This window comes from Clytia hemisphaerica, unplaced genomic scaffold (genome assembly GCF_902728285.1).
Source record: "Clytia hemisphaerica strain Z4C2 unplaced genomic scaffold, Clytia hemisphaerica genome assembly, whole genome shotgun sequence".
Lineage (NCBI taxonomy): Eukaryota > Metazoa > Cnidaria > Hydrozoa > Leptothecata > Clytiidae > Clytia > Clytia hemisphaerica.
This window is the reverse complement of record NW_027103300.1, coordinates 1,658,878-1,679,883: the sequence shown is the minus strand read 5'-3', so window position 1 is coordinate 1,679,883 and position 21,006 is coordinate 1,658,878. Positions and strand designations below refer to the sequence as shown.

Here is a 21,006-nt window from a genome sequence, read left to right as displayed (position 1 = left end):
GCTTTTGAATAAGAAGTTTGTTGGAACAAACACCCCTTTCTCACAGATCCAATAAGATTTTTCAGCCAGTGGGAGTAAAACTAACGTATTAAAACTTTATGGGGATTGATATTTTCATTTTTTGAATTTTTGAATTTCATTGTTTTCGAGTCCGAAAATTCAGTTGGGTTGGCAAAAATAGCATAACATTTTGCAGTGAGGATTGGTTTGTTTAATTATTTTCAGTGGGGTCAAAAATGGAAGGATAATTTTTCACCGGGAACGATATTTTTCCAGTGGGCCCTCCCCATCCCATCCCAGTGGGTCTGTGAGATAAGGGGTGTGTTTAAGAAAATAATACGTTATATACGTTATGGTATAAAATAATATCTAAAGGCTTGGGGTGATGTGATTAGGTAAGTGAAGGTACAGGTATATGCCACCCTCAAAGGGTAACTTTTTGGAACCTGGTAGTCCCGGTAAGGTTTGGAAAAATCAGAAAATTTCAATTTTTTGTCCCTAAAAACATCGAAATTTGGTCAAATTAGTCCCAATAAGAGGCGTAAAATACACAAAATTTTCCAATTTTTTCCCTTTTTAGTCCCGCTAGCTGGTCTATAGCGAGCACCTCACTAAACCGGGATTTTTCATCTCGTTTCTTAGTGAGTTCCACTTTGACGATTTTCGAAAAATAGAAGCCTTTCAAGTGTTTTGACGCAAATTCGATTATTTTGCTACTGCAGGAGCTTCGAAAATTAAAAGTGACGTCAAAAAATCGAATGTCTAGAGCCCGAAAACCCGGGCTCAAAACATTCGAAAAAGTCGCAAAGTGGAATAGACGTTAATTGCGTTAAAAAAACGCGGGTGACGTCTAGTATAGGCTAGCTGGTCTAGGGTTAAAAGCCTGGCAGCAACCCCATCATGAAAACTAGTACTTCGGGACCTAATGCTAGGGGTTAACATAGAAAAAATATGTTTGAAAGTGATTACGGTATTTTAGAGAAGATTACGAGTTTATTACAGCCATGTAAGGGAAAAACTGCCAGAGGTTTGATTTATACTCTTAATGAAGTGTAAACAAACGAACAGTTAATGTCTTTACAGCAAACATAGAAAATGATTTAGACTAGATTTACGTTGTGGAAAAGTCACGAGAAGTAGTACTTTTTTTGAAAATTGAGTTGGAAAAATTGATGTATACTTAGGTCACTCAGTTTTGCAAGTGGTTATATATAGTTTTTTTGGTGTTACATAGGTTATCTTTGTGTTTAGCTCAGTGAAATCTTCATTAAAGCTGTAAGGTAACCCACCTTGATGGTAAAGGAAGTTTAGTTGACTTAAGTGATTAAAATCCCGAGATGCGACTGAACTGAATTAAGTTTTTTTAACTTTCCCAGCAAACAGTTAAAGGTTTTGTTTTCAAATTAGAGTGATATCGTTTGCTTACTCATCAATTTTAATTCACAAGCTTTTTTGCATTTGATTGACACGTATGTGGAGCACTATTACACCCCTGCCTCTGTAACCCAGTGGGATCCACCCCACTGGTCACCCCAGTGAAATTTCTTTCCAAAAATGGCTCATTTTTGAGCCCCACTGGACAAATCACTCACCCCACTGGAATGCTGTAGTAAAAAAACACCCCATTGAAAATGATGAAAAGTTTACACATACCTCACTCGGAATGCACTTATTTAACGTACCCCAGTAGAAATTTTCTCTCAAAAAATCACCCCACTAGAATTTTCTCCTTCCCCTTCTTTAAAAGTGAAATATCCAAAAAAGCAAAAAAAATTCTGCTCGCTTCGCTCGCTCGCCATCAAATGTTTCACTTCAATATATTAACTGTATTTAACCCGACTTCTATTGTTATTGTCTTGGTCATTTTAAAACGTAGAAAATGCCAAACAAGAGGGGTTGGAAATCAAACATTTCTCTGTCAGCGCAAGCAAGCAACACAAGCAAGCTAGGTTATAGCCTGAAAGATTTTCGAGAGGCTTTCTCACTTGCGTAGATACCTCTACTTGAATCATGTCGACTAAACATTACTAGGTTCCAGAGTTTATAAAATTTCATATAACGTACTGCTCCTCTATAGCCCCCTTCCCCCAAACCTCATTACATTTCCTGTTGCAACGTAAGAGTAGATCAACCTGATCAAGATTATATTTCTAGTGATATTTAGTAGCATGTAAGAAGCAGATTTTTACTAGCACTAAACCAAAAGCACCTTCTATCGATAAGATTAAGCGGTCTACAGTATAACACACAGGCTAACCAAAATTTAGCTCATACAAAAAATTCTTCCTCACCCCACTGAATGTCAAGGAAGTTTTCTCCACCCCACTCAATATTTGAAAGAAAATTTTTCACCCCAGTGACTTTCAGGTTTTTTGATTCTCACCCCACTGGGTAATCAACACCCACTGGGGCACGGAGACAGGGTGTATTATTTGTCAGAAAGAGGAAATGAAAAACATAGTTTACTTATATCAGCATGATATAACAAAAGGCAGACACTGTCCCGATATGAAATATGTGTCTGATATGAAACGCGGGAACACTTATGTAAAAACAAAACCTTTAATTCTTATATAGTATGAGAACAATTTGATGTATAAAATAAAAATGAACATGTTTTTCAAACAGGAAACTTAAATAAACCAAATTGCATTCATGTTTGTTTACTGCAGCAATTACCTAACTGAAATGTAAGCATTTGGAAAACTTAAATTAACACTATTTATATATAAAACTATTTTAATGTTTTGAATCTAGTTGCGTGAGAATAACGAATGATTTAGAAAGATATTTGAATAGAAAACCCTTCAAAAGAGAAAAAAGGAAAACTTTCTTAGGAAATTAAAAATGGTGCAAGCTGAGAATAACCTTACGGCAGCCGATATTTCGGTGATTTGTGTTTATATCGTTGCTGTTATCGCCGTTGGAATATGGGTAAGTGAAGAATGCGAAAATCTTTTTTTTCTTCTCCCAACTGGACGGTCGTCACTCAATCCTAAAACACCTCCTTCGAGCAGATCTGGTAGGAAATATCATCAAATCAAGAGGTAAAACACTTCGATAAAGATGTACGGTATTTTTTAGATTTAATAGATTTTCTTTATTTTGACTCTGATTTTCTAATTTTATTTTTTATTTTTTTTGATTTTGAAAAGAATTGTACGTGACTTTTTCCTCGCAGCAAAAGATTTTAAAAATGAAAACATCGATGATGCCACGGGAGGGACAAAAATTGGAGCATAATTTTTCCACTTAGGATGATATTTTGTCCGACCAGGGTCATATAAGAAGGGGGGGCTCTAATTGAATTTGTCACTTGAACTTAAAATTCACGTCATTTTACAATAACATCAGAAATAATTCAAAGCCCTAGCGCTCTAAACTTACTGACTTTTTAGTCAAAAGTGTTCTAAATTATTTATAGATATTATTACAAAAGTGTACGGATTAGTTATAGATCTACACAATTTAGACCCAAAATTTTGTTAAAAATAAAAGTGAAATAATTGAGTTTGAAGTCCAGCCCTTAAAGCATTCAAAATGAAAATCTATTCTTACCTGTAACTTGATAGTCGATGTTTCAATCCAAGCGAGGAACAGTGAGTGGATATTTCTTGGCTGGAAGATTTATGACATTCATACCGGTAAGTTATGGTAAATGGTAAATGGTAAATGGTAAATGGTGTATAGCTCAAAAATTCAATGGGAATGGTTTTCGAAGTGAAATTCTTTTTTTTTTTCAGACCTTTTTTCCACCTTTTAGCTTTCACTTTAACCCTTTCTCGGCTTTCCCTTTAGTTAGAACTACCGAAAAACACACTTTATAAGTTCTTTAAACTTATAAAATTCTAAGAATTTGCTTGAACAATTTTAGATTGCGTGAAGACCCCTAGGGCATGTAGTCAATCGATTTGGTCTAAAGCAATGTGACCTCTGTGACCCAGTGGGATTCACCCCACTGGCTACCCCAGTGAATTTTTTTCCAAAAATGGCTCATTTTTCACCCCACTGGACAAATCACTCACCCCACTGGAATGTTGTAGTAAAAAAAACACCCATTCAAAATGATAAAAAGTTTACATATACCCCACTTGAAAAGCCCTTATTTCAACGTACCCCAGTAGAACTTTTCTTTCAAAAAATCGCCCCACTAGAATTTTCTCCTTCCCCTTCTTTAAAAGTGAAATATCCGAAAAAGCCAAAAAAAATTTGCTCGCTTCGCCCGCTCGCCATCAAATCTTCCGAAAGAAAGACCTCTACTTTAACCATGTTGACTAAACATTACTAGGTCCCAGAGTTTATAAAATTTGATATAACCATACTCCTCCTCTATAGCCCCCTTCTCCCAGACCTCATTACATTTCCTGTTACAGTACTGTGAGACCTGATCAAGATGATATTTCTACTTTAGTAGCATGAAGAAGCAGTACCTTCCATCGTTAAAAGACGATAAAATTAAGCGGTTTTTGTCTAACAGGCTAACTAAAATTTAGCTCATGCAAAAAATTCTTTCTCAGTGAATCTCAATGAAATTTTCGCCACCCCACTCAATATTTGAACGAAGATTTTTCACCCCAGTGAATTTCAGATTTTTTCATTCTCACCCCACTGGGTACTCAACACCCACTGGGCACAGAGACAGGGATGTATTTAGTTGCTTGGTATTATGTAATGTTCCCCAGTCGTTTCAACGTTTATTTAACGTTCATAACGTCCACATAACGTTAGATTAACGTTGAAACAACGTTGTGTGCCAGCTGGGTCAGTAGTTTAGGTTTTCTTTGAAGAAAATTAAGAATAGAAAGTTTTGTTTGGAACGACAATCGTCTCGGACTAAATTAAGAAGGTGCTACGTTTTTCTTGATATAGGTTGGTATGTCGCTATTTGCGAGCAATATTGGAAGTTCTTCACTCATAGGATTATCGGGATCAGGGGCTGCGGCCGGAATCGCTGTATCGGGATACGAAATCAACGTAAGTGAAAATATTCAGCATGTATATAATCATTAGCGAGATTATGTATCGAAGATATTCTACTGCTACGGTTGCGGGGCTGCCCATGCGGGTCGTCACCAAAGGCGACATGTCGTTGTCTACTTTGATCCGTACGGGAAAAACACCAAAACACCGTATAAGGAAAGTCGAGATAATGCCGTACGTCAAATATCGAACTTGCTTTCACCCGCCATTACTTGCCTTACTCGCCATTTCTGTCGCCGCTTTAGCCGTAGCCGTAGGCGTAGAGAATTCCAGATACATAATCTCGCTATTGAATTAGATTCCCCTGTCTCACAGCCTCGGTGGAAATCTTTTCCTCAGTAGGGATAAAAATCCTTATCAAAATCCCTATGGGGATAGCGATTCTATTGTACCAAGGTTACAAAATTTGTGCAATTTTTGAGCATTGAATTTCGAGTGGGGATGAACTCAAAGTCAGTTTCCTAGTGAGGCTGAAATTCCAGAGCATTTTCCCAGCGAGGACAAAATTTTTGCCAAATTTTCCAGTGGGCTGGGGTCCTGTGGATCTGCGACCAAGGGTGCAATCAGGGGAACGTCTTACTTCGATGTATAAAACTCTTTAAAAGAATTTTTTGTACACTCAACTAAATTCGAAAAGCTTCGTAGTTCAAATGCCTTCTGCGATCGGAATAGGCTCAAAGTTCATAAAAGTTGCTCTTCTATATATTAATAGCCGTAGTCTGTATGTGTGTTTGTTGGTTTGTTTTTTTGTGTGTCACTTTCGTTTTCGCAAGCAATGTTTTGTTCTTTTAAAAGATGACTTTTATTTTGTTCTTGCTCCACAAATTTGTTTAACGATATTCGCGCCGTTTTATAAAGACTTTGTTTTGATTGATAGATTAGACTTTTTCTTTTTTTTTCTTTCTTTTCTTTTGTTTTATGTTTTCGAATGTAATTAACGACCTTCTTTGATTTGAGGCATTCGAATTCTTTTCAAAACAAAAGAAATTTTTTAAACAGAATCTGTTAAAGAAAAGAACAAATATAAAATAAAACACAAGAATCACATAACAAGTTTGTTAGAACAACAGCAACATTAAAAATAAAAATACAATTCAAAAGGCGGTAAAAACTAGAATTCTTTCTTCGTAAAAACGGACCTTTAAACATGTATGTCGATAATTATTTTGCTGTAAATCTAAGTCATTGTTGAATTTGAAAAATTATTGAAGTTATGACGAAGTTATTTTATAAAAAACAATATAAAATTGCGCTATTTATCACGCTTTTCTGTCTGCGTGTCCTAGCTGCCTTCCGGGGGACTATGGTTGCGAGCTGACTTTCGGCCCTGCCCCTCGGACCCTTAGCAGAATAAAGAGGAGAAGAAACAAGGGAAATTGTGTGAATTTTAATTCACTTTTTGGAACTAATTTGACCAAATTTCTATCTTTCTGGGGGCAAAAAGTTGAAATTTTCTTATTTTTCCGATTCTTAGTGGGACTGAAGTTTGATTTTCCAATTTTTCAAACTGCCATGTTTCAAAAAAGGCACACTTAAGGCCGGCACATACCCATACCCATACCCTTCTCTTGCCTAAGTCCCCCCCTCGGGCTGCCTTTTTTCGACGAATCGCGTGTCATGTCTATTACTTCACTCAGCTTATCTTGACATCAAAGTTTTCCTAAACATCAAGAACTACGGCAAATATAACGCGAGCGAAGCGAGAAAAAAATCTAATTGCAGAGCCGTCTCGGACGTCGCTGGTCGCCGGTATGGTGTAATTTGGGAATGATGCCCTTTCTGTTTTCTGATCGTTTTTGCCACAAAAATCTTTTTCAAAATATGGTTAAAAGATACGTCACCCGGGAGGGATAGAGTAAAACTTTGAAGAGAATTCTTCCCTTAAATTTTGATTTCATCGTGTTTAAGCCACCTTCCCAACGTTGCAAAGGACTTTAAATGCGTTCAGCAAACAGCTGAACCGGCGTGCGACGCCGGGTACCGGCTAGTTATATATATCGCTAAAAGAAACACTTCCCATCTTCAATTTTAAACCTCCCTAAATCCGCCACTAAACTTTGAAATCGACATCCCCACTATTTTTTGATTTCAGTTATATTAATTTTCTAGTCACTTCCTTTTTATCAAATTTTATTTCATTAATTCTCTTTTTTTAGGCGATCATTTTCATTCAGCTTCTTGGATTTGTATTCTTGCCCGTCTACATTGCCAGTGGTGTAAGTGATGTACAGTAAAACATCTTGAAAATAATTTCCCAAGATCTGCCTGCCTATAGTCACAAGTATCTTTATATAAAGCACTAGATATAGCTTATTCTGTGCATTTTCCGGCAGGTCAAGAAAAAAATAATCCACCATCTTTGCTGAAAGTAGGACACAGTAGGTCACAGTAGAGACTGGTCTTAACTGTTGAAACTTTTTTGACACTGCAATGACTTCAAAATTTTAAAGATTTTACAAGCTAACCTTGTGACGTTACTTCATCCAAGATGGTGCAAATTATTTTGATTCTTATTGGGTATAGGAAAAGCTCTATCTAGTGTTTTAATATATCTGTGATAGAAGCCCTTAGCAGATTCCGTGATCACACCACACCGCACCAAAGACATTCTTATCAAGCAATCACAACAAAAGCATGCTCTTAATATATATCACGGGTCACGCTCTATTTGATATCGTAGAGTACGTTATCACGCACCAAAAAGTCAAACATCAAGCAAAATGTTGGGGGATGGGTTTCATAACCCTTTAGATAGGACTAGGAGTAACTAATGATTGTTTCGCTGAAAAAAATAACGTCGGGTCTTAACTTACTTTTTTCCTCGGAAATTATATTATTTACATTCAATACAGGTTTGCACTCTGCCAGAATACATCCATAAAAGATTTGGTGGAAATCGAATTCGAATTTTTCTCTCTTGCCTGTCACTACTGCTCTATATTTTCACGAAGGTTTCGGTAAGATCCCATTGTACTCTGAATCATAATATCCCCTTCTCGCAAACCCGGTAGGATTTCTTCAGCCAGTAACACATTGAAACTCGATGGAGATTGATATTCTAATATTGCTTTTTGGCATGTGATTTATATTTAATTGTTTTAAGGCCAAAGAAATTGGAAATTGGATATTTTGGCCAATTTTTACAGTGGGAGGGAGTCCCACCGGGTCTGTGAGAAGGGAGTGTATATATTAGCCAAAATTTAAGATGAAAGTTAAACGCATATTCAGACACTTTAAGTCGACTAACCGTTGTAAAGTGGTTGTCAAGCTCTTCATAACTGGGGCAAATTTTATTAAAGCTTCCCTTTTAAGAGATCCAAAATAGTTATTTTTCGTTTGGATTATTAGAATTTTTGTATTTAAGTTGGAAACCGTTCACGTTTTGGGAAAAAATAGAGCATCTTTGCCAATAACTAGGTGTATTAATTTGGACATGTATTTAATTTGGCGATTGAGTAAAAGAGTATATTTGCCAGGCAATGATTAATGTTATTTTGAAACCCTTGTGAAGATTTGATTTGACAGAGAGAAGGATAGTGCCAAAACTATCAAACAAAAATCACTTTATCCAAGTTTGTATGATAAAATACGTTGAAAAAAAATTCTGAGCGTCAAGAAGATTATATCTCTTTTGAAACCTTTTGGAAGAAATTAAATTCGCCAATTTGACTAAGTCGGTGACTAACCATTTTTTAAGTTTACTTTCAACGTTTTTAGGTCAGTTTGTATTCAGGGGCATTATTCATTCAACAATCAGTGGGATGGAATCTCTACGTTTCTATTCTTGGCCTTTTGCTTTTGACTGGATTGTGCACTATCACAGGTGAGGTTTTTTTTGAGGAAGCAAGGTGCACCCCTGTGTGTTCATTTTCTTTATTTCCTTAGTTTTTGCTTTCAAAGCCTTTTAATTGCCACCGGAGGAAGCCTAAAGCTTCTGAGGATGGCATTCATAGCTTCACGCATAAGGAAGTTGGGCAAACATCTCATAATTTTGCGCGCGTTTTTCAGTATTTTAGTTCCGCTTAACGGTAGCATTCTTATCTTATGGTCTCTCTTTTGTTTTATCATCATCAAAAAGACTTGTCCGGAGTTATTTTGATCTAATACTCATGTTAAAATGTCAGTTTGTCTTTTTCTTATCCCTGGAGGGTTAAATGAATCTAAGGAAATTCCCTTTTTATACCACAAGTAGTTATTAAGCGCTCTTCATAGGTTAAAAATATTACTCTACTCAAAGTATTCGAACAGTTATGTTGCTAAACGTGTACATTAGTAAAACAACATATGAAGAGCAGTATCTTCAGATATATATTTAAATTTATATGAGTTTTTCAGCCTTAAATGTCAATATTAATTAAAATGGAAACATGTACTTCTCAGTAATTTTTGAAATCTGAGGTTCAGATTCTTCTTAATTTGTTCTTAGGTTTTGGCCAAATTTCAGCCTCGTATTCTTATGACAAATTGTTCTTATAAAAAAAGTGCAAGAATTTTGTCTCAGATAAGAGGTCACTCTTAACAAAAATTACTGTAGGGCTAAGATCATTCTTTTTGAACGCAAATTCAACTCTATGTGTTTGTTTCGCTGCGGTGGCACCTTAATGAAAGTTATGGCTAGTGTAGTACTTGCGTACCATCACAGGTGAAGTTTATTTTGGAGAAAGCATTAACAAGGTGCACCCCTGTATTACAGACTCGATGGGACTCCAGTCCCTTGGAAAGTTCGAGCAAAATTTCGTCCCTCGTGGTAAAAATACCACAGAATTTCAGCCCCACTGTCAGATTAACTTTGATCGCCATCGGGATTTTGATAGAAAATTTTATCCCCGCTGTGGGAAAAAAGTTCCTCCGGGGCTGCAATACAGGAGTGTTAAAGTTCATTGTTATTGGGAATTGAAATCGCATAACTAATTGCACAGACAAGTTTCTATTATTAATTTCGTTGTCAAAAGGACAAGGATTGATCAAAGACTTTGATGGGACTGTGGAAATATTCATCTCAATATCATTAACGCTGCAAATATAACACTTCTTTTAGTGTAACAGAGTGAAACATGGAAACATGGAAATCATGAAAAATTTTTAACTCAAATAATTATTGTTTTAGCAGTTTACTGTAATTTATGTCTTTAGGTGGTTTGGCTACAGTGATATACTTGGACACATTGATGGCTCTGGTCATGGTTGGAGGAGCAACTGTAATGAGTGCAATAGGTTTGTAATCTGGTGGGATGAGCTGGAGTTTTTACAAGATACTTCACTAATTGGTCATTTAAAGTGATAGAGATGACGCGTTCTTTAGAAAAAGTAACAAAATTGTTTTATTGCTGGTTAACGACCAACCAAATCAAATAAGAGCTTGTAAAAACTCCAGCTTGTTGGTGTTTCCCTAAACTTTAATAGACATGAACATCATAAGCAATTGGAAAGTTTTCTTTCGAATAAGACCTGAGAATTTGATCGACAGCATGGTGCCCTGTGATAACTTTTCGGTTTCTATATTTTTCTTCTGGCTCAAAATCTCGTTAAAAAGGGAGAACTCCTAAAAAAGACATTTTCAAATTCGAATTACAGGTTTCGATCGCGTTGGAGGTTTCGACGGATTACGGAAAAAGTACATGAACGCTGTTCCGGATGAAGTTCTCTTAGGAAATACCACATGCGGAATACCACGCCCAGATTCTTTTCAATTAATGCGGGAACCTCTTCACTCGGATTTACCGTGGCCTGGTTTCTTACTTGGGCAGACGACGGTTTCTATATGGTATTGGTGTTCTGATCAGGTGATTAATTTTTACAATCAAGTGTATTTACACGTTTTTTCTAAGAACAAACTATGTTTAAACATATGGCCTTGATGGCCAAAATATCAAGAACAAGTTAAGAACATTTTAAGGCTTTACAGACTTTAAAACACCCAATTTCTTAGGAATTTGGACAAAAATACTCAAAAAATGGTGACAAGAAGAACACTTAAGAACATTTTTCAGCTTAAGACTCAAAAAGTTAAGAACATCCGAAGGCTTTAAAAGTTTTAGATGTTCTTATTAAAAAGAAACGTGCAATATCTTTTGTGGTGGAATAACCAAGAAAATTATAGTGATTTTTTTGAAGAATATGATTCCAAATCTTCAGAAGAAAGCTACAATTTTGTTCGTTCGAAAACCTTCCTATGTTCATAAAAGACACTTACAAGTTCATTTTACGTTCTCTAACTCAACGTTTTACTACTTTCCACTATTCGATATAAAAAATCGAAAGTCACAGTCAACAAGACACTCTAATAAACGATGCTCCACTATTTGATACACCGTATTGGGAAGACATCTGATCCCCCTTGATAATCTAGAGAATTAGAGAATTAGAGAACAATATTTTTGATGAGATTTTCAAAAAACTGACTGCTCTTTTATTTTCTATTAAAGGTTATTGTTCAACGCTCGTTAGCAGCAAAAAGTTTATCACATGCTCAAGGAGGAACACTGTTGGCAAGTGCACTCAAATTGTTCCCTTTGTATATCATGGTAATGCCAGGCATGATCTCCAGAGTTCTGTTTCCAAGTAAGTCATAAAATCGGCGAGGTAAAACTCGACCTACTACAACTACCCCCTTCTCACGCAGACCCGGTAGGATTTTTTCAGCCAGTGGGGATAGAAATAATAACGGACTGAAAGTCAATGGGGATTGATATACTCATATTTATAATGAATTGGGATTTCAATTCTTTTATTTTCAATAGAAAATTCAGTGGGGATATGAAAAGTAGTAAAAACTTTGCAGTGAGGATTGATTTATTTGATTATTTTTGGTGGGGACAAAAATTGAAGGATAGTTTTCCACTGGATACGATTTTTTAGCCAACTTTTTCAGTGGGAAGGATTCCCAGTGGGTCTGTGAAAAGGGGTACTACAGTAAAGTATCTTTAACTCTCAACCTCTACAACTCGAATGTTTTCTTAACTCAATCAAATTTTCTCGTCTATTCTGTTAACAATGTCTTATAAAGGTATCTCGATATTTCCTTAACCCTAACAAAAATTGTGTTCCCTGTGCGTGTTTGAGCTATAGAAAGTCAACTGAAGACTGTCGAAGCTTTCCCTATGGAAAGGGAGGCTAATCTTTTGAACAATAAAAAGTTCATGTAGACCGATCCCTGGGGGAGGGGGTGGACTTAGGCAAAAATGGGTGCTAGGTATGTGCGAACCGTAAGGGTCGGAAAATTCACGATTTGTAGGAAAATATTTTTTGATTTAGAGTGAAAAAATTGTAAAAAGGGTAGAGAATTTTTCCAAAAAACGAAGAAAATCGTTCAAAAAAGTCTCTCTAAGGTTCACCTATTCAGCAAAAAATAATTTTCTATAAGGGTCGGTTTTTGGTTTTGAAGGTCTCATCCGCACATACTCCTCATCTGCCAACTCTAGTACCTCCTCCCCCGGGAGACCGATTGAATAGAGTATATCTACCTACTGTTTTCAAAGTCAGTGTTATTTGAGACAAAGCTGATTCCTTATCATTCATATCTTGGAGAAAATCAAGCAGGGTCACGTGATAAAATTTTATCAGGAATCACTATCACTCTTCTTCAAAGAAAATATATGCATGCGAAATGTAGAATTTTTCGAGAAAACTTTTCTTTTGTTTTCAGATGAGGTTATGTGTGTCGATCCAGACAAATGTTTTGAGATCTGTGAAAGTCGAACTGGATGTACCAATATTGCTTTACCACTAATGGTGTTGAGAGTGATGCCTTCAGGTTTGTTGGGAATAATTTTTAAGTATCCTTGACTAAAAAACCTAGCTACCATAAAACATCTTTTACAAAATGAGATGAATCTTAGGAAAACTTTTGAAGGAATTTCCGCGAAAGTTCACAAAAGTTGCTTCTTAAAAAAAGTCTTCCGTAAAAATAAAGAATATAATCTAATGGTATAAGGTACGCCAGGTACGACAGCTTCTGTACCAGATCCCGAAATCGTTCTATTCGTCGGTAAAATCGCTTACATTTACTGATTTGCCGCACCTTCCGTCGTGCCTTGGTATACGTCCAAAATAACACATATAATACAGAAAAATAGTAGATAAAAATTTATTTCTTTACTATGTTGCTGTTTTATCTACTTTTGATAGATTAACAGTTAACAGTCTTATTTTGTCGAGGTCTCATGCTTGCAGTAATGATGTCAGCTCTGATGAATAGTTTAACATCCATGTTCAATAGTGCTGCTACTCTATTCACAATGGATATGTACCAGATCTTCCGAAAAACGGCCGGTACAAGAGAGCTCATGATAGTCGGACGGTAGACTACTTTATGAACGGTTTAAAAACAGGCTATGGTTTTGTCGATCGGAATCTTTTAAATTATAAGAGAAGTCTTTGTAAATAGATTTGCGAGGACTAGAAAATGCTACTACAGTTTATTGAGGTTACAGAGGTTGCAGAAACCCGATGACTCGTCGAGATCCTAAATAACCTTGTGTATTCCTGAAAAATAATATTCTGAAGTAACTGCAGAAAACGAGGCTGCAATATCTAAACTCAAATTTGAAGAGCCGATGACTGAGGTTCTAGTGGATATCGGAAAAAACCCACAAAATTGCCTACATTACAAGGTAGATAGAGTCGGTATTCCACGTGGTTAGTCTAGTAATCTAGTACTTTCAGTCTTTATATTGTTTTTTTTTGGGGTCCACCGCCAGCTGGCTCGGCTACCTATGAACTAAACGGAGTCTTGGAAGGAGTTGGTAATTGAAGCACAAACTCCTGGTTTGCAGCGTTAATGCCTTAGACCACTCGGAAATTGCCTCAGGGGTTTGTCTTAAAATTGCAACCTTTTTTAGTGTTTCAGTCTTCAAAACCATAGCCTGTACGCGAACCGTTTTATAACTATCATTATCCAGTGAATTTTTAAATAACTTAATTATGATTTCAGGACTTCGTGGAATGATGCTTGCGGTCATGATGGCAGCTTTAATGAGTGATTTGACTTCCATTTTTAATTCTGCTGCAACTTTGTTCACTATGGATATTTATCAAAGTGTCCGGAAAAAGGCTGATACTGGAGAGTTAATGGTTGTCGGACGGTATGAGTTAATATGTTAGTGAAGTTTGTTTATGTGTAGTTTATTTGTGCATGTCATTCGGTGTATACACCTTTCTTTCTTTATTAGAACCCAGTTTATAAGAACAATTAGGCTGAAATTCGTCGAAAAATTAAGAACATCGTAAGAACATGCCCAGCCTCAGTTTAGAAAAAAATGACAAGAAACTACAATTTTTTCCTCTTTTCAAGCAGTTTTAACCGAACCCAGGGATGGATTTTCTAAAATCGAGAGTCAAATATTGTCCAAATTTTACCAATTTTAAGTGTATTTAATAACATTTTAGGCTGAAAATTGCTAAAAAAATAAACACATCCAGACTCAGCCAAATCTTAGGGGTTCTAATAAAAAAAGCTTGTATATTGATTATCTTTAAAAGATAATTGTGTTATTTTAGTGACTTTTATTTTGTTTGTTTGTACACCCCCTACTCACAGTCACACTTGAAAATTGGCCAAAACATCGTCCCCGCTGGAAAATTATCCTTCAAGTTGTATCACCACTGGAAATAATGAAATAAAGAAATCCTCGCTGTAAAATATTTTGCTGTTTTTCCCGTCCCCTCCCCACTAAATTTTTTGACTGGAATTTAAATCCCAAGCCATAAAAAATATGGGAATATCAATCCCCATCAAGTTTCAACCCGTTATTTCTACCGCCCCACCTGGCTGAAAAAATCCTTCCGGATCTGTGAGAAGGGGTTGCGTTTATTTGCCCGGAGGGGCACTGAGGCAAAAATAGGTGCTGGGTATGTGCGGACGGTAAGGGTCGGGTTTTTCACCTTTCAAAGTCTCTCTAAGGGTTACAAAAATCAGGAAATTTCAAAGTAGTCTCTCTAAGGGTGGGAAAAATCACGATTTTTAGAAAAAAAATTTGATTTTGAGAGAAAAAATTACAAAAAAGTCTCACTAAGGGTAGGAAATTTTTGAAAATCAGAGAAAATTTTTGGAAAAAGTCTCTCTAAGGGTCACTTTTTCACTAAAATTTGGTCTCTCTAAGGGTAGGTTTTCGGAGGTCCCGTCCGCACATACCCCTCATTCACCAACCCTAGTACCCCCCCCCCCGGGTTTATTTGTTTGTCAATTTGTTTATTTTGTTTGTTTTCTTGTTTACTTGTTTCCTTTGTATGTTGGTTAGTAATTTTTGTTGTATTTGTCAGTTCCTTTGTTGTCTGTCTCGTTTTATGTTTTTCATTTATTCGTCTGAAACTTTTTAATATATAAAGTAAGTTAGAAAACTCCTGGCAAACTCTTTTTTGTTTTATGAGAACAACTTTTTATGAATAATTTAGGATACAAATGCGTAAACAGAACAATACTGTGCATAGCATGGCTAAATTTTGATAAAATCTATAGCAAAAATGGTAGAATATAGGGTAAAAGACCAAAATTACCTAAGGATTGTCTTAGGAAAAATAAGAGCAGTATAAGTACGATTCACGCTCAAAGTCCCAAAAAATTACAGTCAAGCTTAAAAAGTTCACTTCTTATAAAAAAAGCCATTACGCTAACTTATAGCATCGGCTTGCCTATCAAAAAGCATACATTTGCAAATTTATTGAATCGACCAAACTGCATATCTGCCTCTATTATGCTCTATCCTGTTACAAAGTTCTATTTCACTTTGTTTACAGGTTGTTCATAGTTGTGTTATGTGTGTTTGCAGTGTTATGGGTACCATTATTGAAAGAACTTCAAGGTGGTCAACTTTTCTTATATATCCAATCAGTATCTTCATATCTCTCACCACCAATAGCTGCTGTCTATTGTTTGGCTCTTTTGTGGAAACGAAGCAACGAGAAAGTGAGTAGTTCATCTTTTCACATTGTCATGTTTAAAAGCTTTGTCGTTCAAAAATTATAGAATATGCAGTGGGCTTTTCCAGAAATAGTCCGTGCCCCCCTGTTAAGGATATCGGATATCCAGGGGTTAACGATTATTTTTGTTCAAAAGTAGATATCCAGAGGCTTAAATATCTATAAGTGAGCGGATGTCCAGGGGGTAAAGTGTCTTTTCAAGTAAAAAATACTTTACTAATAAAGTAGGATATCCAGGGGGTTCGATATTTCGAAAAATCAATATCCTCAACAGTGGATCTCAAATGAGTTGATTTGTATTAATGACTCTCTTCTCCTTAGTATGGAGTGGAATGAGTGCCATAAATACCCAGTTCAGACACTCGACGGAAGTCTGCAACCAATCGGATCAGCTCATTACCCAGTCGAGTCAGTTTAGTATCTGGTCGGGTGATTTTAGTATCTGGTCGGATCAGTTCAGAACCCATTCGAGTCAGTTCAGAACTTAATCGAGTCAGCTCAGAACTTAATCGAGTCAGTTCAGAACTCAATCGAGTCAGTTTTAAACCAATTGGATCGGTTAAAAATCAATGTTTAATTTAATTTCCCGAGAATTTTCCACCAGGGCTGTTAGACACTGGTGTTTGAATTCATTAGGGACCGGCTATATGTATGGTGAATGAATGAATATCTTTTTAAATCATTATTGATCTCTTCATATCTTCCAGGGGACGTTCTGGGGTATGATGGTTGGATTTTTTGCTGGCATCACACGGATGATTCTCGATTTCTCATACCCAGCTCCCGCATGTAACGAAGTGGATACACGACCCACAATCATCAAGAATGTACATTTCTTTTACGTGGCATTAATATTGTTTGTCTTGACAATTATTGTGTGTATCGTGGTTAGTTTACTGACTGAACCACCTAGTGAAGAAATGGTAAGATTACTATATTGTCTGATTTCTAGTTAAACCTTTTGTGCGCGCTGTATTTTTTGAAAAAGGTGAAATTTTTCTAATTGTTTTCTTAAACTCAAAACTTTAAAGTGCCATAAAAGCTTGTAGCCTTTGATTTAGAAGATGGTTTTGGTACCATTAGAAAGCTATTTTCATAATTTTATTCGGTTTATGCCCCTTTAAATCAAGTGGTCAGGAGCTATGGCCTCAAGTCTGAGACTCAGTATTTTGGCTTGTTTCGGACACATATACGCGTCCCTCGTGTTAAAAAAAAAACACTTTTTTTATAAAAATAAACTATATAAGAACATGAAGCTTCGATAGTCAAAATTTTAAGCACAAGTTAAGAACATTTTAAGGCTTTGCGGACAAAACACCCATTCTATTCTTAGGAAAATGGACAAAAAATGCTCAGAAAATGGCGGAAATAATAACACGTTAAGAAAATCACTGAAAATTCACGTAAAATAACGACTCACGAAATTAATTCCGTTGAAGCAATTTGTCGCGTCAGTCTTAATAGCTATTCTTCGCTTTGATTTGGGGATCATGTAAAAGATTTCTTTCGAAATAAACTCATTTCAATTACACTTGGAGGTTTCTGGGGAATTTGTAAATAGTAAACTGCATACTGATACAGTCTGGTAGACATTAATATTGTAATATTTGCTCTTCATCTTTGATTTTTTCTACAGTGATTAGATTGACACATGCGCGATAAAATATCTATTATTGGTCTTCAGAGGTTAATATATTCTTTGAAAACTTAACCTCTGATACTCAGGGTATCAGATCGCGCCAATGGAATATTGCTTCATTTTTCTTTTGACCAATAGCGTGAAAGCTTTGTTCGAAAAAGTGCGATCGCAGCGCGCGCAAGTGGAGACCGGCCTTAAGACCACATTCACGCGGTACGATTTCATTTTGCTCCGAGACGAAATAAATTCATTCTATTGGCTGAATTAAAGTTTTAAGTGATTTTTGACTATAATAGAAAAGCTTGATTTTGTTTCGGAGCGAAACGAAACCGTAGCGTGTGAATATGGTCTTGATTGCGGTCATCGACAATTCATATCGAAAAGGGAGGGGGGGGAGGAGACTGAAAGTGTAATGGGCATGACATCAACATCATTCTTTTGGGCTTGGAACAATTTTTTCCCCAAGTCCCATTAGGCCTGTGATACAGAGATGCTACAATAGCTGTTTGTCTCGTTTTTTTAATTTTTCAAAATCGATGTCGGTGGAGTTTTTTTAATTTGAACCTCTATAACAAGAATGCCTCCTTAACTCGAACAAGTTTTATGGCCCCTTCAGTTAACAATACCTTATAACCTTACTCCATAACTCGAAAAGTTCCTTGACTCGAACCAATCCAAGTGTGCGTTCGATTTATAGAAAGTTATACACTGTATAAAGCAATTAAAGGTTTTATTCTTACATAAGTGTTCCCGTTTCATATCAGACACATATTTCATATCAGAACAGTGTCTTGCTATTGTTATATTATACTAATATAAGCAAAAAAAGGTTTCTTTTCCTCTTTCTGACTAATCTTGCTCCACATTCGTGTCATATCCAATGTGAAAAAGCTTGTGAATTAAAATTGATGAGTAAGCAAACTATATCACTCTTATTTAAAAACAAAACCTTTAAAAAGCCGAAATAAAAATCAAAAGAAAAATAGAGAAAAAAATCTGTACCATATTTTGTATTTTGACAGATTATTCGGACCACAGTATGGACGAAACACGACCAAACGATTCGTTCGGACGAACTCGAAGAAGAAAAACAACACAACGAGAATGATCAATTAGAACGTACCAAGAGAACATCTTCCAAAATTTCACCACAAAATTACGAGAGTGTCGAGTTAAGATCAAAAGAAGACCAAGCCTCTGATAACCAGGACCAGCAAGGTAACAACATAAAACTAAAATATTTTTGTTGTGAAGCCAATTTTTTCTTTTGTAGTGGTATTGTATAATTTGACTTTTAAAGACTTTAAGTTCTTGATTTTGCTTTAAAAATTCTTGTCTTTGGATGACTGACTGAAGAGTCCTTGTCACAGAAATATGGGACCAATTCGTGATTGGAAAAAATTGATAAAAAGTTGGAGTATATCTTATTGCTTAGAAAAAAGTCCTGAGGGAGGGACACTCATATGGTCCGACCCGCGGCATATGCCGACCTTAAGGGAAGGTTTTTCGAGATCCTCGAAATGCACTGTTAGAGTGCACTACAATGGTCTTCTTTTAGCCGGATACACAGTGTGTTTGGAGACTGCTGAATTGCAATTTTGACAGTAAAAATCTGATGTATCTTTTAAAGTTTTGACTCGCACCCATTTCGATTTGTTTTTCACATTGTGTCGACATCTCAGGCTTATTTTCAGGTGGCTTCAAAAAAATAAGATATGAAATCAAACTACATTGTAAGGGTCAGAAAGGTTCGGTAAAATGCACTATAAGAGTACCTTTTCACTGCTGAAAGGCTGCACTGTAAGGGTCCGATGCCGTCGTTTAGAAACCGAGTGCCCCTCGGGGGTGTTAGAAGTAACACCTGCTCATTTTAGATGACGTCCATTGGAGATCCATCCCAGCTGGCACGAAACATTGTTTCAACGTTCATCTAACGTTATATGGACGTTGTGAACGTTAGATAAACGTCATAAAACGTTGTGTGCCAGCTGGGATTACAAAGGTCATTCGATAGTTTATAAATGACACTAGAATATACCGTTTACATAAACACCACGTCGTTAGTCTCAAAACTAGCTACACTCTTTTCTCTTACAAGAGTTATTTCATATGGACAACGAGGCTAAAAAAAACAAAGAGTAAGAACAATTTAAGAAGAATCATCAGTCTGGAATAGATAATTTTGGCCAAATTAAAGGCATTTGCCTCTCAAAATAGGAATAAAAATAAAAATGAAATTTTATCTTATCCAACGGTTCTGGTGGCTGGTTAGAAGACAACATGAAAGCGACTGTATTCACTTCATTGTAATACATAAGGGCAATATTCATGAAATTTACTTTGAAATAATGAGAGCAGGATAAGAACAATTCGAGTCTCAACAAAAGTTCTTACAAACAAAAACAGAGTCTAATAGAATAAGTTTTTTATTTTTCAGTACAAAAAGGAAAGCCTTTCATAAAATCTACCATTATTTTCAGGCGTAGAATCGGGAACTGAGGTTGAACAACCGGAACCGGTAACTTGTTGGAAACGAGTCTTCTATTTCATCTGCGGTCTGTCCAACGAATCCGCTCCCGAGCAGCAACAGTCAGCGGATGAGCAGCGGAACCATTTCCAAGAAGTGATTTCATTACAACAAAACCCGAGAGTCAAGAAACTCTTAACTGGAGCGAGTATCTTTTCTATCTTGGTTTCAGTTTCGTTGTTAATTCTTTACACTGTTCCGGATGGAGGTCCTACCCGACCGACTATCGATATACCGTATTTACCGTTTGTCAATAATGGTACAAGACCTTATAAAATTGACCTTTAAAATGTGTTTTTGAGTTCTTGAAATACTCTCTGGGGCGAAGTTAACATAAAATGCACTTGAAAATCACCGTCAACAAGAAACTGTCATAAACGACAACTCTCACTATTCGATACGCTTCCTTATTCGACGAAAAACCTATTTCGATGTTCAATTTCGAATATGACTGAACATGTTTCGGGGAACATGAGATTGGAGAGTAAACAAGTCATGAACTTTCACATAAATCGTGATTTTACTTTTTATAAAAATATGTCTGCTTTTTGTGGGACATTCTGTATGTGTTACAACTTGAGCTAACGTACGACTCCAATGATAAACTCCACTTTTTTACTAAATTTTTCTTTCCAACCGGAAAATGCTTGTCTCGTGTCTGCTGATTTTCCCAGAATAGTTCTTGGTTTTATAAAAAGTTGGACCTGCAGGACAGATTCCAGATGGAGCCTTTTAAACGCAATGATTTCATTTTTGATGTCATAAGTTTTGAATCGCAGCATTATGCCTATATTGGAAAATCATTTTTCTGGATTTTAAAACCGGAAGATGACACAACAATCTCTAAACTCTAAACTCATGCAGTGTTTACAATTCTACATAGCAGGTCGTCTTAAAATCTACTTAGGGTGTATATATAGAGATATTGATTAATTTTTGATAA

At 36.2% G+C, this 21,006-nt stretch overlaps 1 protein-coding gene across 1 annotated transcript; it reads left to right on the top strand.

The window, feature by feature from the left end:
- Positions 1-2,117: 2,117 nt before the first annotated feature.
- On the top strand, positions 2,118-20,761 carry LOC136811810 (sodium/mannose cotransporter SLC5A10-like). The gene is made up of 15 exons (XM_067068439.1): positions 2,118-2,934; positions 3,573-3,644; positions 4,870-4,974; positions 7,137-7,196; positions 7,833-7,937; positions 8,698-8,803; positions 10,114-10,194; positions 10,555-10,763; positions 11,406-11,541; positions 12,626-12,733; positions 13,913-14,063; positions 15,715-15,883; positions 16,605-16,820; positions 18,559-18,754; positions 20,017-20,761. The coding sequence occupies exons 1-15, from the start codon at positions 2,848-2,850 to the stop codon at positions 20,349-20,351; spliced, it is 2,136 nt and encodes a 711-aa protein (XP_066924540.1). The 5' UTR covers positions 2,118-2,847; the 3' UTR covers positions 20,352-20,761.
- Positions 20,762-21,006: the final 245 nt, after the last annotated feature.

Bases quoted from the DNA above. Each gene is read 5' to 3' on its own strand.
- LOC136811810 (XM_067068439.1), top strand. From the start codon at position 2,848: ATGGTGCAAGCTGAGAATAACCTTACGGCAGCCGATATTTCGGTGATT. The intron at 7,197-7,832 runs GTAAGTGATGTA...CATTCAATACAG, and splicing joins CCGTCTACATTGCCAGTGGT to GTTTGCACTCTGCCAGAATA. The intron at 14,064-15,714 runs GTATGAGTTAAT...CTTTGTTTACAG, and splicing joins GAGTTAATGGTTGTCGGACG to GTTGTTCATAGTTGTGTTAT.